The sequence below is a fragment of the Perca flavescens genome, chromosome 16 (assembly GCF_004354835.1).
Source record: "Perca flavescens isolate YP-PL-M2 chromosome 16, PFLA_1.0, whole genome shotgun sequence".
In the NCBI taxonomy this organism is placed as follows: domain Eukaryota; kingdom Metazoa; phylum Chordata; class Actinopteri; order Perciformes; family Percidae; genus Perca; species Perca flavescens.
The window spans coordinates 22,527,088-22,554,935 of NC_041346.1; the positions used below are offsets into that span (position 1 = coordinate 22,527,088).

The 27,848-nt window shown below is 41.3% G+C and overlaps 3 protein-coding genes across 6 annotated transcripts; 1 reads left to right on the forward strand and 2 right to left on the reverse strand.

Moving 5' to 3' along the window:
- Window positions 1-2,500: 2,500 nt before the first annotated feature.
- On the reverse strand, window positions 2,501-4,802 carry rpl28 (ribosomal protein L28). The gene is made up of 5 exons (XM_028602646.1): window positions 4,723-4,802; window positions 4,089-4,176; window positions 3,403-3,526; window positions 2,783-2,901; window positions 2,501-2,642 (listed from the first exon to the last, which is right to left on the reverse strand). The coding sequence occupies exons 2-5, from the start codon at window positions 4,167-4,169 to the stop codon at window positions 2,553-2,555; spliced, it is 414 nt and encodes a 137-aa protein (XP_028458447.1). The 5' UTR covers window positions 4,170-4,176; window positions 4,723-4,802; the 3' UTR covers window positions 2,501-2,552.
- A 193-nt stretch (window positions 4,803-4,995) lies between these two features.
- LOC114571596 (uncharacterized) lies at window positions 4,996-7,573 on the forward strand. The gene is made up of 6 exons (XM_028602645.1): window positions 4,996-5,444; window positions 5,563-5,677; window positions 5,985-6,097; window positions 6,391-6,490; window positions 6,621-6,742; window positions 6,878-7,573. Exons 1-6 carry the CDS (start codon window positions 5,354-5,356, stop codon window positions 7,000-7,002), a joined length of 666 nt encoding a protein of 221 aa, XP_028458446.1. The 5' UTR covers window positions 4,996-5,353; the 3' UTR covers window positions 7,003-7,573.
- Window positions 7,574-7,880: 307 nt separating this feature from the next.
- Window positions 7,881-26,431, reverse strand: sec16a (SEC16 homolog A, endoplasmic reticulum export factor). Of its 4 annotated transcripts, none has more exons than XM_028602643.1 (31): window positions 26,354-26,431; window positions 21,121-24,572; window positions 20,802-20,953; window positions 20,455-20,543; window positions 20,168-20,267; window positions 19,765-19,963; window positions 18,147-18,318; window positions 17,825-17,967; window positions 17,351-17,412; window positions 16,674-16,812; window positions 16,331-16,573; window positions 16,144-16,241; window positions 15,939-16,020; window positions 15,681-15,798; window positions 15,454-15,565; window positions 15,254-15,359; window positions 14,921-15,061; window positions 14,697-14,810; window positions 14,220-14,421; window positions 13,635-14,098; window positions 13,434-13,481; window positions 12,906-13,070; window positions 12,726-12,815; window positions 12,526-12,582; window positions 12,294-12,420; window positions 11,949-12,086; window positions 11,689-11,771; window positions 11,236-11,307; window positions 10,795-10,833; window positions 9,504-9,572; window positions 7,881-9,400 (listed from the first exon to the last, which is right to left on the reverse strand). In XM_028602643.1, exons 2-31 carry the CDS (start codon window positions 24,496-24,498, stop codon window positions 9,326-9,328), a joined length of 7,077 nt encoding a protein of 2,358 aa, XP_028458444.1. In that variant the 5' UTR covers window positions 24,499-24,572; window positions 26,354-26,431; the 3' UTR covers window positions 7,881-9,325. The 4 variants fall into 4 exon arrangements, with proteins under 4 accessions (XP_028458444.1, XP_028458442.1, XP_028458443.1 ...); XM_028602641.1 differs by having other exon boundaries at window positions 10,774-10,833; XM_028602642.1 differs by having other exon boundaries at window positions 10,774-10,833; window positions 26,314-26,398.
- Window positions 26,432-27,848: the final 1,417 nt, after the last annotated feature.

Sequence of the window (27,848 nt, forward strand, 5' to 3'; positions counted from 1 at the left end):
GACCAGCATGTCGTGTTACACACCGTGTTCCGAAAATTCGTCCCACAGATGCTGGGCATCCTCATTGTGATGTTCATGGTGTTCATGGTGATCTGGGTCTGCATTAATCACAAAACACATATATATAAAAATAAGCTACATAAGAACCTGAATGAATGAAGACAGCATGGAAAGGATTAAGATTAAACAGACAGGACACAAACAGGAAATGAGAGTCAGGGGAAAGAGCAGGGGGTTGTTTTGACCTTGGGGACCAAACATTAAAAACACAATACGTTTAAAAAAAAAAACAAAAAAACAATATGCATTTCAGTAGTGGTCCCACAATGCAGTAGAGGACCTATAGATTACATCCTGTGTCTTGAGATTAAGATTCAATTTAAAGGTTTTATTTGCATATACACAAGCAATATATGCACTAGTGTGCAATGCATAATAATAATTACAATATGAGTAAAAATAAGAGTTTGAAAAAAAATAAAGATTTAAAATAAAATAAAATAAATATCGTCATATTTGTATTAGTTTAAGAGTTTTCTATTCAGTGAATATGGTGAAAACTTGATAAATCCTCTCAATATTACTTTGAATACTGTTGAACATCACAGTTTCTAATTGGGCTCTATGTTGCACCCCTAAATAACTTTACACTATAATTATGTGTCTATTAAATAACTAAGCAAGAACTTTATACTGTATATAGAAGGTAAAGGACTCTGTACCATTTGAGTGATGCCAGAGCATTCGTTTGAATTCCCTGAGGGCTTGGGTGAGGTTTTCCAGCTGGTCATGGAGGTGGATATTCTCCTCTATCAGTGAATGAATTGTATCCTGTAATTCAAAGCTCCGACTTTGCAGGACCAACAGAGCCAAGGGCATGAAGAAAAGAACTCGCCTTAGTCCCCTCATGGCGACCACAGCCTCTATCACATCTTCACAGATGCCAAGCCATCCCTGTCATAGGTAGGTCCCAGTCCCTTGTGAAAGAGATGCCCTTCACTTCCAGAATATGTTATCTGCTTAAACTCAAGGGGAGGTGACAACAGCTTGTTTTTTTCTTTCCAAAGCCACGGGGTGGAAAGCTGCCAGCGGGCTGCTTTAAAATCTATCCAATGTTTCCACATCACTTAATCACTGTGACCAAAGCAACAGAGGCCCTGTTTGCTTTAGTATAATCTACTTCTGATGAAAATGAAGTTTCAAACATATGCTGTGTAAACAAACATGTGTTCAGTTCTTCAGGAATGTAGGTCAAAACAGTTCAACTATATGGGTAAAGAAGTAAACAATGTGTCAGCTGGGTGCACACACAATGGATGCAGACAGACACTTTCCTGGTATTTGATTAGATGTAGCTCATTTCTGTCACGTGTAGTAAGCTACAGCATGCACATCATCACAGGGAAATCAGATCAGTGAGGTCAAGAGGACAGTACAATACGTTGCAGTTATATGCCCTGAATAATTCAGTAGATTTCAACTTAACGTTAAGAACCTAACAGGTTGCTCTGGTGCTGCTGAAATCATTCAGCAGATGGCACAACAAAAGTTCAGTAAAACTCCAACTTCAACCGCTCAGGGTGCCTATTCAGCAGTCACAGCCCACTCACTCTGACATCTCTCCATTAGTGCATGTATAGGACCTGGGCTTGTGTGTGTGTTTCAGGCCTGTGTGTAGTGTGTAATACCAACAGAGTATACAGTCTAGTTTCAATAGGGATCAATAGAGTAGAAATCATTAAAATTATTATTAAACTAAGTGTCCCTTTTTCAACATACTATACTGATTTTTTAAATTTCTTCTACGAAATTATTCCGACATACTATACTATGATTTTTTGATATTATGGACACAGTAATTACATTTTTTCTGACTTTTTTTTTCAACATACTATACTGATTTTTTAATGACTTTAAAAATAGTTTTTTTGATTATTTTATGGACCTACTAATTAGGTCTTTGACATACTATCCTGACTTCATGACATACTATGACCTTTGACATATTTTATTACTACTTTGACATAGTATACTATGATTTTTTTTCAACTTTTATCAACATACTAAACTGAATTTTTTTCAACATACTGACTTTTGATGACAGTACAGACATACTAATTACGTTTTTATGACTTGACATACTATGACATTAATAACTTAGTTACTTTTGACATTTTGTACAATGACTTTTGACATACTATACCACTTATATAATGTAATATATGAAGTAATAAATATTAAATAATCTACTTGTGGCTCAGAGGTCTAGCTCGAAGGTTGATGGCTCGATCCCAGGCCACGTCAAAGTGTACATGAGCAAAACACTGAATATGGCTTTTGACATACACTATGACCTGTTATGACTTTTCGACATGCTATACTACAACTTTTGTCAAGTGTTTGACACTCTAAATACTGGAATAACTTGATTCATCTCCATACCAAATGACTTCAGATTCCTGCAAAACCATGCACATTAGAAACCACGGATGTAATCGGATTCTTTTTTTCTCCAAACAAGAAGCTTTTATTTATTTATCATGTGTATCAGTTTATGCTGTCTTGGCAGCCCTGGTGCGCTTCTTCTTGACCACAACCGGCTTCTGGCTTTTCAGAATGGCACTGGCACGACGCAGGGCAGCCTGTTGAAACAAATTAAAAACTCAAATTGTGTTTGTGAAAGCAGTGAAATACAAACTACAAATAAAAATGGACCCCCATGCAACCCAGTGTGGCAATATATTTGGGATTTTGCTTTCCAAAAATCACAAATGTAGCTCACCATGCGCAGGTCCTTCCTGTACTTGCTCTTGCTAATGATGTGCCTGACACTGTTGAGGGTGGCGCGAGAGTTCTTGTTGATGGTAATCTTCTCGTAAGAGCTTGCAGGTTTGTGCTGGCCTGTGGAACAAGAAAACAAAATGGACGTTTCAATGTTACATTAGCTGTAACGATACAACAAACTAAATAACAAATTAAATAACCTAAGACTGTAAAAAGTCTGAGGTTATGTAAACCCTCTCAACATCTTTCTCAAAGTGCAGTGCTCAGTTGCTTGTCCTTACAGTTCAGTGCACGTTAGCTGATTCCAGGAAGAGCATGAGCAACTATTTGAATTAATTGGAAGAAAGCGCACTTGATTCAAGGAAGCATCAGTAAGTCCCAAAAAAAAAAAGTAGCTGCTGTCCCTTAAAAATGCCACAGATGTTTAATTATAGGTCAAATTTACTATAAATAAGAACAGCTGTCAGGTTGTAGAATGTACATTCAGACAGTTTTCATTTAAATGATTAAATGACCTCTTATGAACATCAGGTAAAGCCAGCTTTATCACACCCAATAAATCACTTGTTTTACCGACACAGGAAGTGCCCGAAGATGGAAACCAAGTCAAATGTTTACCTGCACGCTTCTTCAGCACGACGACGACTCCCTTGCCATCGGCCGCTGGCTGCACACCTACAGTCTTCTTGTGCACCAAACCATTGAAGCGGAAAGAGTTCCTGGACTTCAGGTTGTTGGGCTCCTGTCACGTAAAATGATTTAATTCAGTTAACCCTGCGAGGCTCGAGTTAGTAACTTCAACGACTGATTACTGATTAGGTATTTACTTCAACATCAAGACCAGCCCCATCATATTAACTACATGATCTATTCTGAGCACATACAGTGTACTGGCAGTTTTACAGTAGTAAATAAGCATTGCTTAGGTATGTGGGATGTATGTTTGCTCGTTAGTATGCAAGACATCAAAGTAGGAAATTATGAAATATGAGTGCCAACACTGATCAATTAAATTGTGACTTTGGAATGCCACTGCCAATTAAAGTTCAAAAAGTTTCCCCCACATATTTAATATTTATGTTTTACAAAATCTTCAGCACCTCTTTCACTACCTTTGTGTATTGCGCTATTGTTTTGCCATTTTTAATATATGATATATATATAATGGCTTTTAGTATTCACTTTTTGAGAACACCACATTGTGTCACTTTGTCTGCATGATCACACCACATACTCAAAACCCTGGTTAGAACTAATATGCTAAGTTGGGACACAGGTCTGTCAATCAGTGTAACGTTACTCACAGTGCTGTAGGTCTGTCCGTTCCTCTTGATGAGGAAGCTGGAGCAGTTCCTGATGACCATCCACTGCAAATGGGACGACATGATGAACCTGGACAAAACGGAACATACGGAGTGTTACCGAAATAACTAACGTGGCCAGCTGAAGACAACTTCAAACAGCGGTTAAACGTACACCGCCACTACATCCAACCGACAGGGCTCATTTATGTCTCCTACCATTTTCTCAGAAACTAACGTCAGTTAAACGTGTTCACGTCTTCGTTTCACGATTTTTAAATTGGACACCAGTTACGTGGTCAAATTATTAGCCAGTTTTCAAGTGTTATACAAACTACAGAGTGCATTTTACGTTTGGACTCGTATCAAGAAAACACAGCGCTGTTGTTACACTGAAACAGGTTAGCTCCATAGCCCAGCGCAAGGGACAGATGGAGCACGACGAGGCCTAACATGAGCGACGTGTTCACAAATGTATCTCTCCATTCCTACACTATACAGGGACATTTCCTACCACAAAGGGTGTACAACAATCACAACACAGAAAATATCGAACTTTCTGTTACTGAATACAAGTAAGGAGACACAATAAACATATTTAAGTGAGCGGCTATTAGCTACGAGGCGACCACGTTACCTTTTAGCGGAGGAAGAGGACCTGAGAGACCGGAAACCGCTTTACGGAGCCTCTGTCACAGATCATTGCGCACCTACAGACTTTTTTAAATTATTTTTTAAAATAAAACCTTCACCATCGATCCCACATTTTTACACAATTAGAACATACACATAATTATAATTATAATTATCATTACAGCAGTGTAGGTATTTGTATAATGATGATATATGATATTTTGCAAGTAATTTTATTGAGTACTAGTTATCCACAAGCCCAGCGGAGGAACACGTCCTCGCCGCTCTCTGTGAAAGCCTAACGTCATTAATGCGCGACTCGTGTTTATAGAGAGCCGTCAAAAATTTAATTTCCAAATATCAGCTACTTTAACCCTAAAAACGGGAGTCATATTTTAGCTTATAGCATGAGTGTCTAAATAAGACAAATATTTTAGTTAAAATCTGCATTTTCTTTGACGCATGATTTTTCAAAGTATTTAGTCGATGTTGTCTTCATGTTAATGTGATTGGATTAACCTGTGAACCAACAAGTTGGCAGAGGTCAAAGTCTTCTGTAAACTATACTTCTAATAATAACAAAGTGTGGTGTAACATGGCACCGGCAAGCAGTGTCTTAATGTGAAAAGTCAAACATGGATCAAGCAGAAGATCTGGAGACACTTGGTGAGAAACTGTACACTCTGATTTACCCCAAACACGCAGAGAATGCTGGGAAACTCACAGGTGAGGTGACCTGCATGGCACGTTGTTTGTTTTGTGACATTATAAAAGTCTTTGTATGATAGTAACTTTGAAAATACAACATAAGGCCAAAGTTCCCACGCCTACCTGTGTGTTCCAGGGATGCTTCTGGAGCTGCCAGGTCCTGTTCTGAGTCAGATGCTGCAGGACAAGGCCACGCTGAACGCAGCCGTGGAGAAAGCCCTCCGAGCCCTGCAGCTGGCGCAGGAGCCCAGGTACAGCAATGGCAAGGGGGTTGCCAGACCTGATCTCCTACTACCTCCATCATCATGAACAGTCTGGTCTTAGACGAGTATGTTGGCTCTCATTAGTCATAAGCAGAAGAGTGAGGTAGTATTTAGAAGGCTTAGGGCACATTTAATGTAACAGAGATAGAGGAAACATCACCTAATTACCACCAAGTTTAGGTCAATGGTAAAGTTAATATATGTGTTTGCTTGATTTATGTGTATGTTAGATTCTTATGTGAATGTCAAAAACCTTTCAAAGTGTGCATTGTCATGTCCCTGCACCTCTTTGCAGCAAGGTAACATGTAAGGACGAGGATGATGTGTCTGTGTCCTCTGACTCTCTGGGGGAGCAGCTGTTTGAGCTGGTGACTGTTTACAACACTGGCCACTCACAGAAAATTACAGGTAAAAAGTAACGAGTCCTGTGACTTAATAAACACCTAAAACAATGCATTAAAATACCCCTTGGACGTGAAGCAACATTGGCATGTTAGCATTGTCATTGTGAGCATGTTGCCAATGAATGCTACAGCATTTAATGCTGCTCAAACCATTGCTGTGCCTAAGTAGAGTCCCATAGAGCTGCTAAGCATGGCTGTTGACTGATGTCTTATTATCATTTATATGCAAATAAATGTATGAGCTACTAGACTGTAATGCATAAAAATATAATTTGCTGTTTTTTTTTTTTTTAACAGGAATGCTTTTGGAGCAGCACAAAGAGGCAGTTTTAAACCTTCTTTCAGATCCAACTCTGCTGGAAGAGCAGGTGAACTTCGCCCTAAAGACACTTAAGGAGTATGTGACTTAGTACTGTTAATTTGCAATTTAAATCTACAAAATAAAAGATTAAAACAGAACCAGTGTTCGTTGATAAATTACAGTTAAACCCCTTGTTTGAGATAATGTCCCTGCTGCCTCTCTTCAGACAGAACATGGAGGAGATGGACATTAGTGACTTATCGGACGCCGACGACACAGAGAGGCTGGGAGAGAAGATCTTCTCACTGGTGGAAGAGCTGGATCCACTTCATGCAAATGATATTACAGGTGCCCTGATACTCTGTGGTAGCATTCCCTGTAAATATCAATCTTCCTAGATGTAATATCTTTGGAAGTTTATAATTTAAAATGTAAAATATATATATTTTTATAACTAATGATATTTGGGTTCTATTTGTGCAGGTATGCTACTGGAGATGGACCCAGCTGCTCTCCAACAGCTGCTCAGTGACCACACGGTGCTGGAGGTTGCTGTTCAGAAAGCACAAGCAGCACTGGACATACAGAATCAAACTCTCTCTACTTAAACAGAAGAGGACAACACAATTTTACACAGAGAATAAGACATCAATAAATGAACGACTTTGATGAACTCGGTTAATATAATTCTGGGAAAAGCTGGCACATCATACAAGTTACCTATACAAGCAGCTATCTTTGTTTTATTCTGATTGTTGAGCGGACTGTGGAGTCTGGTTTGACTGGACTCACTGTAAATAATTGAAGAGTCTAGTAAGCCCAAATGTATTAAAATATATTACCGCTTTCTAATACAGGTGCTCACTTTGCTAGCACTTTGTCTTTCTCAGATAAGTCGACTGAACAGAAGTGCCAGTGTCTAATGAAAAACATTGATCAATCAATATTGCTCCATCTGGGATCCGAACTTACACAAGACATCCGAATCATTGTAGCTGCTTGATGAATGTGTTTACAGTAAGAGATTTACTTATAAGGCTGTAAAAGTGTTGCCAACAGTCAAGCTATGACAATGTATTCCATTTTGGATTTGTACTGTACATAATAATGAAAGTGTAACTTGGTGAAATGTCTTTGCTAACAGAAAATAGAGCAGGTTATATACAAATGAAGGACTAACTTGAATCTATATTATCTAATTTCTCAACATGGTCACATCAGTGGTAGAAATGAAATACTAATCTGTAAATCAAACCTGTAATTCCCCTCCATCACTATCCAAATGCTCCTGGCTACCGGGCCACACAATCTTTGATGAAATTGATTATTAATCATATTGGAGCTATTTTCCATCATATCTGCATTACCAGTTATGTGCAGAAAAAGGTAGTAGCTCCACAGTTTACCCCCAACTGACAGACTGTCCTTTATTATATATATTTAATGATTTGAAAACAATGTAATGAAAAAACAAACAATAGACATCTTTCAAAGTGCTACAGAGCGCAAAAAATAAGTTTATTACCATTTTGTTTTCACATCTTGTGTTCACCGTTTTATGTCAAGAATTTTACATGAGGAATTCTAAAACATTGGGGAAAACAATTCCTTCTCTGAAACAAAAGGGGACCTTTTAAAATCATAACCGGATGCCTACAAAATCATTTAATCGGAAACAGTTGGGCCACAAATGATTGCGTTAAAAATCACATCAGTGAATTAAAATGACAAGGAAGTATTTAGAGTACTCATTCTCATTTCACAATTTAGATAAAGATTTATTTGTCTGCAGAAGCGGCCAATACAAACGATTAAAATATGAATCCACATCATCTCTAGTGAATCATAAATGCATTTATTCAAAGCTAATCAGAAAAAAAGGAGTTGCTTTTCACACACACACACACACACACACACACACACACCTTTATGCCTACATCTCATAAATACAATCAATCTGATATACAAATATTTGGATAGATTTATTTTTAGCGATATTTAACATTTTACGTTTTAATCCCAATTCCTGTTGTTCTGAAGACCACCCCTCGTTTCAGTGATATTGTCAAATTTCTCAGAAGAGAAACTGAAGCCTAACTTGGACGAAAGACCCTGACACATCTTTTAAAGTCAGGAGTTGTTAATGGACAGGAGGACATTTAAATAAATATCTGAAACGAGCAACATCCTAACACTGCAGACTTTCTCCCAACTCTCAGGTTGTGAAGCCAGTACGAGTCTCTTTTCTGTGTCATCCAACATCTTTCCTTAACCGGAGGGCGACTGAGAAAAAGCCAACAACACAGCAGACCGTGCACTATTGACACAATTCATTCTCACACTACATGCCAGCTACAGCTGACAGACTAACACGGAAGAGCTGAAAAGCAAAGTCCATAATAGGAAATTAAAAAGATGCCACTTTCTATCCATCACACATACAATCAATCACTCAATCAATCAAACATTTGGACTTTAGACACAAAGGGAAATCTAAAACAGGATCTGGGATGATCATTCTGTTAAGTGTTAGATTTAAGGGGAAGCTGGACAGCTTAGACTAGCAACATATTTATTGTACATGAACATACAGTTTTGTCTATGAATGCATCCATGGATAAATCTTTTAAGTGTGTTTTAAAACACATTACACAACTGTCTGTTTTCTGTTTAGATGCAGGAAAAAGCCCTTCAAGAAAACACCGTGCCTGTAAAAAAATACACCAGTGACAACTGCTGAACCGAAGAAAAAAGATGAAAGAGTGGTTAAGCTGTGAGACAAAGATTGACATGATGGAGACTGGGATTATGCCCTTCTTAGGTGCAGGCAAAAAGAAGGGTCCTTTAAGCATAGAGCAGTATGTCCATGTCCAGGTAGGATATCACTCTATCCAACAAGTCTGTTTACACAATCTCTCTGCAAGATGATGTTTATTTCAACACCGGGTACTGGCGCTGACCGCCCAAACGTCCGGGGCGGTGTCCACCTCCCGATGGTGCACTCGTCTGAGAAAAGGGGTAAAAACAACAGCAAGGGAAGAGCATTATGAGAGAACCCCATTTTACAACTGCAAAACTATCAAAACTATTTCTATTGCCAAATCCTCACTTGTGCAAACTGTGCAGGGTTATAAAAGGTGACGCCTCCAGCGGGTGCAGTTGCCTGGGCAGGTAGACTCTGCAAAGAACAAACAGAGTGTTATTACAGTGTGTGCATTGTTCCTATCCCATCACTTCTATGGGCAGAGGTGGAGAGGAAGAAGCACTTACATTGCCACACAATGGTTGGCAACATAGAATGGCAACAGAAGCCAAGGAAAAGTGGAAAAGGAATGGCAAAGAGGACTGGGATCCGCAGCGAGGCAGCATTACAAACCACTTTTTTTTTTATTTAGTAACCATGCAAGCTTTGTGACTAGGTTATTGAAGCGGTGTGTTCTCATGACAACAAGCAAGGGAGTTGTCCTGCAACAGTCTCCAGCATACTTCAGTCTGATCTACAGTATGGCTCAAGGTTACATGAATGTCAATTTCAAGGCAATCCATCTAATAGATGTCAAAACATTTAATTCAAAACCCAAAATGTCCATAAATGGTGGCCCTTCAGAAAAGGTCAGTAGGATTAATCTTCTGACGACCATGAACCTCTGTACATAATTTCATGGTAATTCTTCATTCATGGTTGTTGAGATACTTTCAGTCTGGAGCAAAGTAGGGCTGGGCAATATATCGATATTATATCGATATCGTGATATGAGACTAGATATCGTCTTAGATTTTGGATATTGCAATATCGTGATATGACAAGTGTCTTTTCCTGGTTTTAAAGGCTGCATTACAGTAAAGTTATGTACTTGATGAATTTACCAGACTGTTGTAGCTGTTCTATTATTTGCCTTTTCCCCACATAGACATTATGTCCACATTACTGATGATTATTTATCTAAAATCTAAGTGTGAAGATATTTTGTTAAAGCACCAATTGTCAACCCTAGAATATCGCCGCAATATCGATATTGAGGTATTTGGTCAAGAATATGGTGATATCTGATTTTCTCCCTATCGCCCAGCCCTAGAGCAAAGTAGTGGAGCGTCAAGCTGACATTACCATCCACTACGTGGCTAAAAATAAGGAACTTCCTTGTAGTCACTGCAACTCTGATGTGTTGATCATTTGCTGGGTTTGGTTGTTCATACCAAATACAGAGTCAAGTTAGAAGTGCTGGAGACAGCAGGCAGGTGAGCAGGCAGGTGTCTGGGTTAGATGGGCGGTGAAGCTTTAGGTGCAAATGGTGAAACATGCTACTAGTGATGTGCTGAGCTAGGTGGGTGGGCAGGCAGGGGTGAGAGTGGACCATTTGAGGCCCAGCAAGAGGTACCTGGTTTAAATGCTGACTCACTTCGCGTGATAAAGAACTCATTGAGCTAGAACGCGAGAGCTAAAGACAGCAGAAGGGAAATAAACAGTAGACAACAAAAACACAAACCCATATTACTTATCTCCCATGCATTGCTTTGTTTCAACTAACCACCAGGTCAGAATAAAAATAAATAAAATCGTTATAAAATTATGATTGTTGAAAAAACAGACATGGAGAGAATTAGATAAATACAGCAAATGGAACACAGATTTTACATTTCACCAAGGCTGTGCATTTAGCATGATTATGGAGAAAGATTTTAAGTTGACATGCTTGCATTTCCATTCACCCTCTTACAATTATTTAGATTTATACAAATAAGCACACGGCTGTTAGGGTGTGGAGCATCATGATTCAGTGGTGGCATTATGATACTATGGTAGCTAGGCAGTAGCAGGTGACAGAAGAAATTGGTCTTACCTCCCCAGAGTGTGAGCCATCAGGCACGGGAGCACCTTCTGGGGCAGGTGGTAACAACGTTGGGTTGAACATCTAAACATATAAATTCAAGTGCAACAGAAGGAGTGTGGATGAGTAAAGCTTCAGCTTTGTATTTCATGATGACTGGCTAAATAAACTCTAATCTGCCATCTCGACATGTTATAAAGGCTCTCTCTAGCCTAGAAGAAAGCTCCAATTCATTCACAGCATACATGATACGGTAGTATTCTGAGATTTCACATTTCAACAATAGTAATTATTAGGTGATATAATTACAAAGGTAATTACTATTTGAGAGGTATGATGAAAATTAGGTCAAAATCTGATACATATTTAAATCTACACTGCATTTTCAGCATTACACCAACAATGTGTTATGTTTTTTTTTTAAACATCAACTCAAATGGTTCACTAGTAAAGAGAAATAGATACCTGTGGAGCAGCGCTGGTATTTGGTGAATTCTGCTCCTGATTTCCTCCTTCACTGGCCTCTAAAGGTTGTTGATCGTCGGGAGCTAAACCAGGGATACAGAAGAATATTGAATTACTTTAATCCTTAATTGTACAGTGGCTTCTTCCAAAATCAAACAAAAAACATCTGCAACCATCAGTGGTACCTTGCTTGTGAATGTACTGTTACGCATTTTACAACCATCATTTAAATTGAATTCATTTTGAGACATGACACGCACCTGAACTAGGCACAAATAGGTTACTGGTCATGGGCATTGGTGCCAAAGGAGCGAAGACGTCTGCAGGAGCAGGGGCTGACCCGCTCGGTTTAGCAATTCTACTGGGGTTCAGAACATCCACATATCTGCCCTTCGTGCCTGAGAAGAAAGAAACACAACTGAGCGGCAAGAAACCGAGCAAACAGGTGTGAAAGCTGACGGACGTATTTGTTAGACAATTATAAAATGTGGTATCTCCTTTATGGATTTCTCAACAACTAATAATTCAACAGTCAGAAGTATTATGCAAGGTCAAGCATGGTGTTTGTGAAGCCAAAAGCCACAGTGAATAACCCTCATTCTCACCTGCCCTCCTGGAGAACATGTTGACAGGAGGACCACTACCCTGGAGTCCAGCGAGCCCTCCAGGGACAGGTATCTGAGGCATCTTGGGGAAGCCAGGACCAGGAGGAGGTGGTGGAAGGGGCTTACTCTAAAAAGAAAACCATAAAATCAGAACTGGTTGATCTATAAAGCTTTTTACAAAGCCAGTCCGCTTTAAAAATATGAATCAGTCTTTTTTTACAACATTACAGACCTCCTCTTCAGGCTCGTTCAAGTCGACCCATCTCTGCTTCTTTTCATCCCACACAATCTGAAAATAAACAACATAGCATAAAGTATTACTACTGGTCATATGTAGAAGTACATAAACAAAACCCGTTCAACAATGTGAAACTGAATACAGAGGAATGCTAAAATAAGACCCGCACATATACAGTAACAGCTACAACTTACAGATTTGTTTTTGTCATCTGGCAAGTGAGCCTCATTCTTCCCCTTCCAGATCCGCGTTATCCAGCCACCAACTCCACCACCACCACCACCCTGTGTGAAAGAAAGGAAATAGCACTGATCACTTATGAAGGTTGTAGGAGCACTCACTGAAGATCTGCGTGGTTGTGTGTGAAAATGAACCTTTTTCGGGGAGTCTTTCTTGACTTTCTTGGCCTCTTCTATGCAGGGCTGTTCAGGAATTGAAGGTGGAGGTGGAGAGGCCTGCTTGACAGCTGAGTTGCTCCTCTCTCTTCCGCCAGAGTGAGTGGAGGATTCAGAGGTGGTGCGAGAGCGACGACCTGAAGCCTGTAGACCAGAAAATACTGGTCAAAATAATATATAGACACACCTTTCTTTTGAGCCTCATGTTCAAAGAGCTTGTTTTTGGATAAATCTATATATCTATATATATATATATATATATATATATATATATATATATATAAAAAAAAAAAAAAAATCACATTGTCAAGATTCAATGAATTTTCTGGAAACTAAAGCAAAGTTAAAATACATGTACGATGAGCTACTTTTTTCTAAGCAAAAACAACCTGCTCCATATCAGTTCTGGAAAACAAGTGCCAATACCAACAAGCCATGGACAGATTAAACAGAAGAACCTTCAGGCACAGAGTATCTTAGCAGTTTAGACGTGACACACAAACGCACCATATTCATTGAAGATTGCGAAGCAGTCCTTGTTCTCCTTCCAGGACCCTGCAGTGCCAGAAAAGACAATGTAGTTACTATTTGTTTTCCTAATTTACACAACACTTCTATGGACAGAGAATTGAGATGCATGAGATGTGTTGCTGAAAAAAATGATGGCTTAACTAAGGATTTATTTTTTTTAGATATTCAGATACTGACCATGTTAGCCATTTGGTCATACAAGTCCATCTGTGGTGTGAAGGAGCTCCTGGTTGGGGAGGATGATATTGGTTGTGCAGGGTGCATCTCTGGTGGGGCGTGGGACACGCGATCTCCAAATGGCATGTGCCCGGGAGAAGGGGGCATGTGCTGGCACATCTGGGATGGTGGGTAGTTCAACTGTGCAGGTGAATGTGGCCCCTGAAGAGGGGGCATTTGTGGTGACATTTGACCCACTTGAGAAGGTGGGGGACACGGCTGCTGATGGGCTCCTTGGTACATCTCTGTCTGCTCAAGTTGATGTTGGAAGGGAGGAGGGGCGAAACCAGGATCCTGAGGAGGGTAGCCTGAGATGGGCATCTGACAGGGTGGTCCCCTGGGGGGTACTGGGTAGAACTGGGGCACATCATTGGAGCTTAAAGGCTGAGAAGGGGCCATCCCATCTTGGAGGATAGAGGTGGGAGCTGAGGGAAAGTAGAAGAGAAGAGATCTGATGAATTTTGAATCTGGCTCATAGTATAGATAGGTTAAAAAGGAGATGACAAGAAACACAACACAAATACATTTACACACAAACACACACACCTGGAGGCATCAGCTGTACTCCCTGCGGCGCAGACCCGGGCAGTAATGAGCTCATTAGTGGGTTGTCAGGGGTGGGGCCATCCAACTCCACAGGCATGCTGTAAGGTTCAGGTGATCTGGGCTGGTCCAAGTCAGAGCTGGGGCTGCTGCAGTCAAACTGTGAAGGAGTTGCTCTGTCTTCATTGTATGTAATCACCCCCGTCTAAAAAAAAACAACAAAGACAACCATCAAACATGTGTTACATGGGAACAAATTATAGATAATAACTCAAAGACCATAAATGTAAGTAACCATTTCAAAAATAAAATGTCTGAATTTTTTAAATACAACCCTTTTTGGAAACAGATGAATTCTTGGTTTTCGACTATGGCTACAATCAAGTAGAACATTAGAAATGCTACTACTAAAACAAAAAGTTTTATTTTGTAAATCCCTGGTGTAAATAAAAAATAGCACACATAACTACAAACACTAACCCTCATCTGTCCATCCAGCTGTCTGAGGTGGGTCAGCCATTCAGGCTCATTAAACAACTCCTGCTCTGGCTTCTCCTTCAGTTGTGGATCAAAGAATCTCAGCTTTTCCGACATCTGTCAACAAACAGCATAAAAAAATTACATTTGTTTATCATGCTAAAACTGGTACGTATATGAACAGAGGAGGCACAGAGGGAAAGACAAATAGGAGAGTAGGTGCATACCTGTATAATTTGGCTTATGAAAATAGGAGAGTAATAGGATGGCTGCATGAGGACATTCTTAGAAATAACTTCACAGTAGTGGAAGGCCTGAGCACTGAGGCCTACTTCAGCCAAACGGCATGCATAGATCAACTTGAACACCTAATAAGAGACAATAAAGAGCAGAGAACAGTTTTATTCCTCAGTGGTATAATCTCAAAATCTCTCTATGCCATACAGGTAGGGAAATGCAAACACTCAAACTCTTTAGGAATTTACACAGACGTATTTAATAGAGTATAATCAATTATGTTTTTAAGACACCTCTATCTGTAAATACCCAAAAAAATCTACCTGGAAATTGGGTAGTGAGCATGGCTGGGAGCCCAGAGATTGAGCATACTCATAGGCCTCAGTCCTCTGGATAGCTTCATTTGTCGCACATTGGTAAAATGGCAAACTGAAGTGAAGAGACAAAGATAAGGTTAGGGCATATAACTGCATTGTGGTTTAAAAAGGTCTCTTACAACACTGTGCCTGCCTTGGTCTCTAACCTATGGTTGGAGCCAATCAGAACCATCTTGGTACTCTTCTTTGTGTACACTCCCAGACCAACTTGGGCCATCAAGTAGCAGAAATGTGCAGCATCAATCAGCCCCTTGGAAGCTGCCACAACACAAAATGAGTGCAGACAGAATGTGAGGCAATGTGTTTGTTGTGAAGAATGAAAACCTCATTAGTTCAGTGCAGTGAGAGACTGCATTTTTTGATGCAATCCTACCGAGAGTGTCACCCATGGTGGTGATTGTGCGAGTATCCAGGTCCAGAGTGTGTGTGAGGTTAGACAGCACCATGGCCAGGTGAGGGCGCCAGTCACCCCACTTCTCCTCTCCGCAGCACTGTAGGAATATAAACATTACTCAACTGAAGTGGCAATACAGACACACATGATTGCACACCTAAAAACAGAGGCTATGCAATTCAGAATCATTTTGAAAAATAGTTGAGGGGTTAAAGAGAGGGCCAAAGAAATACTTACAGTGGCTGATGCAGGCATCCTCCCCGACATCAGCTGGTACACTGTCTGGAGAGGGTCATTGATGGGCAAACTGTTGGCAAACCTAAACAACAGAGACAGACAAATTAAATTTTTTTTTTTTTTTTTTAAATCTTTTAAAACAATCAAAGAATATAGGTGCAGCCATTTTTAGGAGACACAATATTTCTTGTCACTGGCGCTTTACCTTGTCATGACACGTGCATGTGTCCTGTTGTCCATCTTACTAGCCAACAGCAGGGCGTGGCCCCAGAGACCTCCCTTCATAGCTGCTTCTAGCGCATCCTATTTCACAGACAAAGTGGAACTCATTTCAGATTTAACAAGATACAAGTTAAATGACTATAATGCAATTAAAGAGTGTATTTCTTTACCTTCTTGCGGCCAAACAGTAGCAGCTCTCTGAAGCGTTCGGTTTCCTTGCCAAGGTTCTCTGGGACAGTCATGAAGGTGTCAGATAGGAGGGACAGTGGTCCAGCTCCTGGCTCTTCCTCAGCTCGTGCCAGCGGTTCATTGTTAAAATCAATTAAGTTGGCTTCATTAGGACTTTTGCCCGGTAGCCAGACAGAGCGATGCTCCTTCATCAGGAGGTCAGCGATGTCCGTGCCGACCACAGTCTTAAAAAACGAGAGCGTCACAGTGAAAAAGCTGCATGAGGAAAATATACAAAGTCAAATTTAGACTTTGACAGATTCAGTTTTGTTCGCACAGTCTTACCCCGTTCTGTCTACAGAGCAGCATAATGAATTCCCAGAGCAGGCGGGCAGAGTCCTTGTCCAAGAGGTTGTTGTCACGGGAACACTCTAGCGCTTTGTTCTGGGAGAACTTTATCACGTCCACCTTATGGGTCTCCTCTCTGATGGACAGGACGCAAGATGTGAGACAGGTTAGCAGTGACTAGTCAAACCAGTGCTACCTTTTATACATACATACATATCAAGACACAAAATAACAGTTTTGGTTTTGTATGCATTGATACACGATATGGACATCAAAAGGTTGGTGTAAATAGGTAGTATAAGGCAAATTTTGCACAGTGCTGGGAAAGTCTTAAGGATACATTTCTTTATAAAACCCCATTAAAAGACCAAAACCAACAAGCTTCGCAAGTGTTGTCTGTGTAGCCAAAGCCCCAACAAATACACCATCTACTCTACTTTGCTAATACTTGAAAACATTAAAAAGAAAATATAAACTCTTGATTTTTAAGATTTACACTTTCACTAGGAACCAATGGGCTTTATGCGGAAAGACACAGACAGGCGCAGGAAGTCAGAAAGTACTGAGAGACAGACTAATGCATGGTGGTTGGTTTTGGTCTTTTCATGGGATATGTTGACAATAATAAAAACAGAACTTTGCCAGCCTTGGCTTTTAAGGTCACTTGCACTTACCTAACAAGAGGTCCAGGGAAAGCTCGTAGTTCTGCCTGTTCTGGGGTATCCTGCAGCATGGTCTGCAAATACAGATATGGTTCAAAATATTCCTTTATAGGGCCTTAACATTGTGTGACTGTCATAAGCATGTTCTCTAACACAAAAAGAACAAAATGCACAAGGAAAGCTACCATATTCAGACTTTTTCCTGTAAGGCAAAGCAACATACCTAAATAGCCTGAATAAGCAGTTAGGGTGCTATATTTGATTTAGTTTTAAGTTTGCGGGTTACAGGGCTTTTAGTACCTAGCTCCCTTTTAAAAAAACAGTGTTTATGTGAGAGGGTCTCTCCCGTGCTTCCTCAATGGGACGGACTAAGACGTGAGGAAGGGAAGCAAGTGAAAGAACCGTGGATGCAATTTAAGTGAACTGGTATTCAGCCAAAAACCTTTCACAGTAATGTGTTGAAATACAATCCGTTAAAAAATGTACCTCCATGTTGTGGATATCAACGAGAGCAGGCTGTCCATCTGAGGGGAGATTGGGAAGAACTTGGATCAGATGACCACAAGGTCCAAAGCGTGCACAACGGTGGGGCCTGAAGAACTTCTCTGGAGTTGCTGGACGAGGAGGCGCTAGAGGGAAAACATCAGTCAGACTAACAGCAGGTGGACAAAAGAGTGAACCCATATAATGTCGCAAATCTAGTGGTTTAATTAGTATTTGACTGAACACTGGTCAATTCTGTTGGTGTTTTTAAAGCATTTCCATTCCCTAAATGCCAACTTTTCTAGAATAAGGAGTGTGTACTAACGTTGATCAGGGGCGATCCAGGTGCTGTCTCTGTTGTACTCAGAGGAATAGGGGTAGAACTGGCTGTAGTTCTGGGTAGCATCAGTCTGGTTTGTGTAGTCCACAGCCAAAGTTGATGACGTGGTGTCATAGACTGCTGATACCAAGTCAGGCTGGCTTCTGTATACCTGGCTCTGCAGGGTGTAAAGACAAACAGAGGTAATTTATCTAATAGGAAGACAAATAAAACATAAAAGCACCCACATTTTCAAGACCAACAACAAATAAGCTTAAAAACTAATTTCAAGAGATTGGAACATTTGGTAAGTATGATCGTTGGTTTCAGAATGAGCTGCCAGGTCAGTATCTATATCTTACTAATATTGGGATGATGCTGAGAACGAGCTCCACCAATTAGAGACGTCCATGTAACGCTTATGATTGTGGGAAGTGTAGGGCTGCTTGATTATGGGAAAAAAAAATCATAATCAAATATTTTTGGTCAATACTGAAATCACGAATATGAATGGGATTTTTACTTCTTGAACCTCACTGTAGTGTTGAACTGTATTATAACCATCCCAAAATTGTCAAGGAGCCGCTAAAGGAAGCAGCTGAGAACCAGGAACGAGACTGCTTAAAAGTATGCCAATAGTAAAGAGAAGATGCTACAAGGGATGTCATGGGAAAGCAGCCACTATCTTCATGTTGGCTACACCCTTTAGAAACAATTTATTTATTTTTTTTACCAATGATTAACTAAATATTTTCTGTTTAGACGGTACCACGGACGGTGACTACATCAGATCCGTTTTTTGAACGAAAGCTGAAAATGCAGAAAATACATGTTATGTACTTCTTTACAAATGAAATAAATGTCAGACCGACTGACCTGTGATGTGCATTCTTTTTAGAAAACAGTTTGTTAAAAAAAAAAAAAATTGATCTAAAAAAAAAAAAAAAAAAAAAAAAAAAAGAAAGTTTTTAGAAATGTCTCATGATATATTGTCTCTAGAAGTGTATTATGGTATTCAACTTTAGTTTTTTGTAAAAGAAGGAAAAGAAAATCGCAATACTCAATACTATCAAATCGCAATACTTCTAGAATCACAATACAAATCGAGTCTCATGTATCGTGAAATAATCGAATCGTCGAAAGCATATCGTCCCAGCCCTAGTAAAAACACAACATCCCTTAAAGCAATAGTTCCACATTTTGGAAAATACACTTATTTGCTTTCTTGACAAGAGATTGATGACAAGATCGATACCACTGATGTTTACAAATATGAATATATGTAGCGGTTTTCAGTCTTTATGCTAAGTGAAGCTAACCAGCTGCTGGCTGTAGCTTTGTATTTAGCGATTTGATCTTCTCACTCTTCAACTCTATGCAAGAAAGAGAATAAGCATACAGTACTGTAGGAGAAGACGTGTCCGAGTTGTTCTTGTGGCCAGTGGAAATAAAAAATGATATAGAGCTTGTTATGAGTGTAATGTAAAACACATTCCCACTTTTCTTTCCAGATTAGTTACAGCTCACAGACGGAGCCACAAGTAGCTAAGCCTTTGAGCCCCTGTACTGTATTACAGCAACAGGTAAAAACACCAATGCATACAAAATAAATCTGCACATATACCTGTTGTGACCGTGAGCTGAAGCTGCTTCGCCTGCTGTTGTGGCTCTGAGAGCTGTGCACGCTATGTGCCGACTGCTCACTGTGGACACTGCGTCGGTCAAACTCATCAGCGTACGGCTCTCCACGTCGACGGATATCATCATCAAAACTGGCATCATAACCAGGATAGTACCGCCACTGATCATCATAGCCCTCTTTCCTGTGTATAGAGTGTACAGTATTTTGTTAATCTGACAGATTTTACTTAGGTAACCTTAAACTTCTGTTTTAAATCCCTTTCCCATCAGACACTATACACCATAGATAAACAGCTACAACACGTACACAGTTCCATCTTTTACCAAAACATGCATTTATGTAATTTTGATTTATTCACATGTACACAAATGTTTTTTCTGCATACCTGGCAGGATACGTTTGTGGATTATAGTAGTCATAATTAGCCCAGTAGGACTGATCATAGTATCCTCCGTACCGCGGGTCATACTGTCCATAGTTATAGCCTTCCCACAGAAAATATGGAGAGGAGGAGGTTAAGATTGATTCAAAAGGAAAACACTTACATACAGAGAAGGAATAATGTGTTTTGTGAACTAATTATTTACAACAAATTCAGTGAACAAGAAGGGGGGAAATAATTCATATTCATACTAGTTAAGTAATCACAGCTTTTAACTCTGTGGCACATACCTGGATAATAATAGTGCTTGGCATAATCTGGATAATATTCATTATAGGCACTTTGGTTTGCTCTGTGGTAATCATCAGGATAGCCTTGCCTATGGGAGAAAGCAAGAACAGGGTCAGATTTATAGGTCAAGTGTAAGAACCATCCAAAACATGCTTAAGTTTATTTTACACACATTTTATGCCAAACAAAACCAAACTCACCATGTGGGATTTCTTACTTAGTTCTCAATATTCTCTTAATTAAGTAGGACACTTAATAACATTAAGGACTAAATAAAAAAAGTCTGACGACATAAAGTACAAGCCATACAAATGATGGTGCATGACTGAGAAACAGTTTCACAGACCTGGATGAGGGCCTGTCAGAGTACTGACTAGCCCTGGAGCTTGGTCGTTCTGGCTGAGGCTCTCTGTACTGGTAGTTTGGATCACGATACGCTGGGGTCTGTCCTTCATATCTGCCATACCAAGGATCTGCTCTGCCCCTGTATGAACCATCCTAAAAGATAAAAGCAATAGGGGATTTTCCATTCAAATTTTGACATTTCAGGGCAGCAGTTGCTCATGCTTGATCTTGTGCATTTTGCAATGTGCATATTTACAAAAAAAAAAAAATAGAGAAATACATCTAATAAGCTAGCATATAAAAAAGGATATCTAACATACTTGATAATATTGCTGTGCTCTAGGGTCCCCAGGTGGAGGTGGGTACTGGCCAGGAGGATAAGGTGCTCTGCCATCCGGGTATTCTCCATAATTACCATAATAGCCACCATACATCTGCCCTGGCACCGGAGGAGGGGGCCCAAAGCCTTGCTGGCTGCCTGCAGAAGAAGGTGGTCGAGGTGGCTCTGCAGGAGCTGGCTGGGAAGCTCCTGGAGGTACTGGTCCTTGAGGCCCTGGAGGGTATGCAGCGGGAGGAGGAGCACTCCTTGCAGCAGGCCCCTGTGCTGGAGGTGGATACTGGTCACGGGAGGGTTGTGGTCCACTCACCGGAACAAGAGAAGCATAATTTTGTCCCGGCAGTGCATTCTGAGAATCTGATGTCTTAGGAGGTTCAGCTTGTGGCGGCTGGATGTTTGCAGCTGCTTGGGAGGGTGCTGGTGGTACCTGTGGGGTAGATGAAGAGTCCAGGGTCTGGACAGGCACATTCCCTCTCGCTCTTACCCCCTGCTGAGCGTCTTTGGTGACCTGTAGGTAAAATCCATTACTAGGCTGTGGAGACTCATGTAGAGAGGAAGGATGGCCAGATGCTTGGATTTGAGCTTGTGATTGGTGCATAGAATAATCAAGCAGTTCATAATTTGATGGCTGATTATGATTAGAGAGAGGAGCAGTCACGAGAGAAGCTTGTGAATTAACTTGGAGAGCAGAGTGGCTGTCTCCACCCAGTGATTGGCCCCTTGAAAGAGGAGGGCGGACTGTCTGAGACTGCAGCGGAGCTGTGATGTCTGATGTTGCCGCTTCTATGTTGTCTCGGGTCAGATTGAGCGGGCCCTGGTTAGAGGCTGAAGGATTGAAGCTTATAGGTCCAGGAGCAAACACTGGATTCTGATTAGAGGTTACTGAAGGTGGTTGGGAGGTACTGGCACCATGTCCCTGTGCAAGTAGTCTTACAGGGGGGGTAGTTTCCCTAAGGCTACTTTGAGTGGGTGGTTGAGCAGGGGCACTGTGAGGATTCACACTGTAATTGGAAACTGGCGGGGCAATTAAAACTGGCTGGTGTAGCGAGTCGGACACAAGGAGAGATGCATAGCCCAGGTTGCCTTGAGGGTCAATTGGCTCTGCCTCACTCACCTTTGGTGGGTTCTCTAGGTTCTCAGAGTGTTGCTGTGAAGTTGGCTGGATTCTCTGGGAGGGCTGCAGATCCAGTGGGCCATCCTCTGGAGGTTGGATCACATCAGCACTGGGCTCTCGTAAAGGAGCAAGAACTGTCGGGGCAGCAGGGGCTAGAAGGATGTTAGCGCCCAAGCTCGCAGGATCATGCTGAGCCCACAGAGTAGTGGCAGGGCTCTCGCAGGGCCGACTGGCCCCAAAAGCACGGGATGAAGGTCGAGAGTGAGTATGAACCACTGGGTGTGGCAGATGAGGAACACCACCTGCAGCCCCGGCAGGCAGGGGGTGTCCTGGGCCAAAAATATTTTCCATATTATCTGGTGGCTGCTCCAGGTTGCCAGGTGTAGAATCTGCGCCCCCTTCTGCTACCATTTTAGCCCTATCAACTTCAGCAGGACGCACCCCAACCCCATGTGAGCGCACAGGCTCAAAAGAGCTGTTAGCACTGGCCTGAAAGATACCAGTTGGTTTGGGAGGGCTAGGTGTGGAAGGCCACATCTGCTCCAGGGAACTCTGCTGCGCACCCATATCCCCAGCTGGAGAAGTGTCAATCTGCTCAAAGTAGCCTCCAGCTACAGCAGACAGGTTAGGATCATCAGTGAGACGTGGACTTTCCTGCTGAATAAAGGTACTTACTACTCCCTGATGCCGACGAGGGCCACTTCCACTTCCATGGCTCATATTACTATAGTTGGAGGACACACTGGCTGATCTAATTGGTCTTGGAATTGAATCTGGAGTCTCCAGGTTAGGCCCCGTTTCAAACTGGTCTACTCCATGGGCTGCAGCAGCAGCAGGGCTGCCATGGATTTCACTGGGTAATACTTCCTGGTTCGGGACACACTCCAAATTCTCCACATGGTCATACTGGGAATCAGGGGCATTCTGGATACTTTCCTGTGGTGCATGGTTGTTATCATTCATGTATGGCAGGTGTGAATGATCTTGCAGAGAAGGTCCTTGGTAATCCAAAGGAACATCTGCATTGCCACTGTGGGCTTGCGGGTTGCTGGGATGCTGAAAGGATCCAGGAATACCATTCACTGCTTTATTTCTCTCTCCAGCCAGTGTTTCTTCATTTTCCACATCATTGTCTTTGAAGAACATTGAGAGTGCACCAGACTCCTGAGAGTATGGTACTGAGACTGGGGCTGGGGCAGGGGCAGGGGCAGAACTAGGCCTAGGCCCAGTGTTGGACACGTGTTGAGATCCAGCAGAGTCAGGCTGGGGCTGAGGATGGGCCAGGCCAGTCCCCATTTGGTGGTAGCCTGAGTCTTGTGGAGGTATGTTGAACCATGCCTCGTGGGGGGCAGAGCTCTGACTGAAGTAGCTCTGAGTTTGGAAGTGGGAATTATGCTGCTGGGGTGCATTTGGGTCAGCCCATTGAGAACTGGGGACATTTGCAGGGTTCTGGGGAGGAAGAGGAGCTTGAATCTGGTGATGTCCAGGTTGTGTTGGAGGGGTGGGGGTGTTGTGATGGGGTGATGGGGTATGGGAGGGGTACATCTGGGGCTGCGGAGGTAAATTAAAAGGCTGTGGCAGAGGGTCACTAGTAGGCTGGAAATAGTTCTGAACTGATGGAGGGCGACTTCCGTTATCAGGGGCCCACTGAGAATAGGAGGTGGTGGGAGGCACAGGCTGGAAGGGCACAGGCTGAGGAGGAGGCTGTCCTTGAAATTCCTGGTTAAACAGTGCCTGACCCGGTGCTGGGGCTGAGGCCACAGGTGGTGATTCTGTGGCCATGGAGGGGGTCTGTTCTGTTGAATTAAAATAGCCCTGTTCACTATGTGAGGATGCGTATCCTGCGGGACCAGGTGCTGGGTAAACACCAGGGGATGCTGTACTGTGAGGGTTGAACAGTGTCACCCCTGGTAGAGAGGATGGTGGGAGACCAGGGGGAGCAGCTGGGACATCTTCCAGTGTCTGTGGTTGTGGAGGCAGCCCTGAGCCAGCTTGAGAGTACATGGTGTTAGGTGGGGCTTGCATTGGTGGAGGGTTGCTGTTGGATATTGTTGGGAGACCACCTGCAGCCATAGGGGGAGGAGCTCTAACAAAAGCAAAAGGGTCCATCATGGGTTGAGTAGCAGGTGGCATTGTGGCAGTAGCTGCTGCTGTATGCTTGTGAGGCCTGGTCCTGCGGAACATATTGGGCCCAGAAGGAGGTGGGCCAGAGGCACCTGAAGGTCCAGTCCGAGGAGGGGGCTGCATGACTGCAGAGCTAACAGGTCCGAAGACCAGGTCACTCTAGTAGATGTCACTGAAGGGACTGAAGTCAGGCAAAGCTGGGTAAAGAAAAGGATAGGAGTGGTTAACAAAAAGCTACACCTGCCTCTCTGATGGCGATACCACACCTTTATTTGTGTAATGGTCTATGATCTTATTTAAACAAGGGTACTACGTGGCACTTTGTACATCAGCGCTAAGATGGTATGACAAATATCATAGTACGTTATTAAGTGCAGTGAATCCCAACTTGACCTCACGCAATCTAAATATAATGGTTTTACTTTTAGAGCTTGGTGCTTATCTTACTCAAACAACCTAAAGAAACAGGATCATATAAACATATGCAAAAATTTCTTTTATTGTGTAGGGGAAAATGTATAAAACCCATCACCTAAGAGAGAAAAATATCTGTTGGAAAATAAATCAAAATTTTTTTAGGGGAAAAATTCAAAGCCATGTTCTTAAGGTAATATCACTGAAAAAAGTGAAGCTACAAAAGGTCGTTTTTCCAATAGCAGAGGAAAATCCGAAATTCTTGATTTAAAAAGCACCTGCTTTTGGAACACAGACAGCTTTTAGAAACTACTGACAAATAGCACAGTGCCACTGCAATAAAAGGTATTTAATGGGGTTTGGAAAGGATGAGCTCACTAATCTGTGAAAATTAAGCTTTCTAAACAGGAACTCAAACGAACAAGTGTCAAATAAGTCCTGCTGCTGACCTGTGCAGTTATATTGTTTTTGTTGGCGATACATTTTAATAAAGATGCCACAAATGGTTACAAAAGGTGACCGTGCCTTTAAAGTGGAGGCTCCCAAACGTTCTGTGGTCTTTGTGTGTTTTATTAAATTTTATTTTACTGCTTTATTCCTTGTATCTTTTTACGGGTTTTGGTCTTATTTGTAACAATTGTACTCGTGAAGCACTTTGTTCTTTCATAAGGTGCTACATCAACTTATTAAATAGAAAACATACGATCGTAAACCCGCTGACTATGTCATGATGAGATTATTAACGTTAAATCTACCAGATAGACCACATACCGTACTCTGTGGATCTGTCAGTGTGAGGTTCAGGGGAGCCAGCACGGGCTGACATTGAGCATTCAGAATAGGAAGATCAATAACAGAAAGACTTAGTAGGAAAGCGGTCTTGCTCAGGTGGGCTCTACAAACGTGACCCCGGAATCCGGATCTTTTAATCGCCCCGGGTAATAAATTCGTTACGTTAGCGCCGCCGACGAGCCAACTCACCGACAGCCAACACGAAACAAAACAAAGTTAGCCTTAAAGATATACATGATCGACTTCTGATCATTATCCACACTTGTTGAACTTTAACTGGTAGTTAACACTTTTTGTTCTGACACGAGATTAAATTAACGTTACACATTAAGCTTCAAGAGGAAAGGTCCAGAGTGCTTGGCTCAACAGCTAACGGTAACGTTACATTGCTCTACATGTCCTAAACGCCATACCCAGCAAAACACTGATACCTAAAGTCGCCTGTCGTCTAAAGACTGTCCGTAAACGAATGACCTAATCTTTTTATACATATTTAACACTGACAGGGGACACGCCGAGCAGTTAAAGGTCGCTGGCCACTCGTCGAGCATAATTTAACAGGTTCATTGCCTGGTCAGCTAGCTAGCATTAGCGTCGGTGCTTAGTTAGCTAGCACTGCTTGCTAACTAGCCTATGCTAACTACAGGTCTAACAGTTTTATGTCTGTTATATACACCACATTAAAACGTTCAGAGTAAAGCATTGCTAATGATCGTATATATTTACTCTTACCCGATGTCGGAAATGTGTACACAAATAAATAAATTCTTACAAATGTGCAGGACAGTGAGTCTGACACACCGCCACCATCTTCAATGAACACATCCTACTAGGCTACGTGTACAAGCAGCGTCACGGGCCAAACAACGCTTGCGTCACCGCGGGGCTTATTAAAGGTACATTCTGTGTGTTTATCTGAATCAGTTTATGTGCATCCAAAAAGTGATTGGTGTTTTATGTTAATTGTAATTCCATTCCATTTGTTAATCTGTTAGCATTTTACCAAAATTAAGTGAATGCGTGATGTGTAAACCCTTGAGTAAAGGGGGATTACTAATTATATTTAAAAGCAGGTGTTTACACTCAGGCGTGGCCTTCAATACACATAGGCAGTTAGGACAGCATGAATTATCTTTTGTAAGTGGAGAGCTACAGAGCAGTAAAGGGAAATGTTAAAATGTCAAGCCATATCTTTTAACCTAGCTGTTCTCAAGAAGTGGGCATGTATGTGTGGTGCATGCCAGAAGATGTTTACATCTGAAGGGAAATGTTAAGGCAGCTTTAATATCATTATAAGACTTTGCTGATCGCAATAACGCTAATGGGGGCTACATTTAAGTGTTACAATTGCTCAAAACACAGGTATAGTACAAATAAATCAAGTTAAAATGCTATATAATGTACATTACCCTACATCATGTGAATACATGAAACATACTTGCATAAACCAATGGAGTGGTTTCCCTATATTCCATATCAAAGTGATGTAATAGATACAGCATATTTGAAATATATACTGTATATGCATAATAATATATTCAAGCATAATGTGTACAATCATAAGATAAGAGCCAAAAATCATAGAACATTTAAAGAGTGCAGGCAATGTGGATATAGCATTTGTCCACTAAGGGGCGCTCTGGTGCTATGTAGGCTGGGCTACACTATCTTACTAAGCAGTGTATTAAAATACTACCTGGCCCCCTTTCCATCAATGTCATGTTTTGGCAGGTTTAAAGGACACATTTATTTGGCTTAGGTTAGCTGATAAAGATTAAAGCAACAGACAGACTTATAGCAATATATCAGCAAGACGTTTTTGACTAAATATATATATAAAAAAATAAGACATAGTTACAAATACAGATGTTTTGGATCTGTGTTTGATACTGATATGTTATAATATGTCATTGTATGTATATTAATGTTAAGATGAATCATTCTTGAAGTATGTGTCCAACAACTATACTCAAAGACCATTTTAAATATTCAGTGATAATAAATACATTCTACGTTCCACCTTAGTACCAGTTAAACATTATCTAAATTTCCATGCAACCACAAGTCCCTCATCATAAGCCATACGGTTGTCTACATGTGAAAATTCATAAAAGGCACCCCCTGTTTTAAAGGAAATGGAAAAGTCCACCTAGAAAAGTTCTGGTCAAATCGTACAAATGAGCGAAACCACACACACACGTAGTGCAGAGTTTAAACACCCACGATACACCCAGATTTATGTTTTGTTCACACACCTAATTTTCTTC

Coding starts and splice junctions, on each gene's coding strand:
- rpl28 (XM_028602646.1), bottom strand. CDS start 4,169: ATGTCGTCCCATTTGCAGTGGATGGTCATCAGGAACTGCTCCAGCTTC. Junction 3,527..4,088: donor ACGGACAGACCTACAGCACT/GTGAGTAACGTT, acceptor TTTACGTGACAG/GAGCCCAACAACCTGAAGTC. Junction 2,902..3,402: donor CGTGCTGAAGAAGCGTGCAG/GTAAACATTTGA, acceptor CTTGTTCCACAG/GCCAGCACAAACCTGCAAGC.
- LOC114571596 (XM_028602645.1), top strand. CDS start 5,354: ATGGATCAAGCAGAAGATCTGGAGACACTTGGTGAGAAACTGTACACT. Junction 5,445..5,562: donor GAATGCTGGGAAACTCACAG/GTGAGGTGACCT, acceptor TGTGTGTTCCAG/GGATGCTTCTGGAGCTGCCA. Junction 6,491..6,620: donor GCCCTAAAGACACTTAAGGA/GTATGTGACTTA, acceptor GCCTCTCTTCAG/ACAGAACATGGAGGAGATGG.
- sec16a (XM_028602641.1), bottom strand. CDS start 24,498: ATGCAGCCCCCTCCTCGGACTGGACCTTCAGGTGCCTCTGGCCCACCT. Junction 14,099..14,219: donor AGTACAGCTGATGCCTCCAG/GTGTGTGTGTTT, acceptor ACTTTCCCTCAG/CTCCCACCTCTATCCTCCAA. Junction 12,816..12,905: donor AGAAAGACTCCCCGAAAAAG/GTTCATTTTCAC, acceptor TCTTTCACACAG/GGTGGTGGTGGTGGTGGAGT.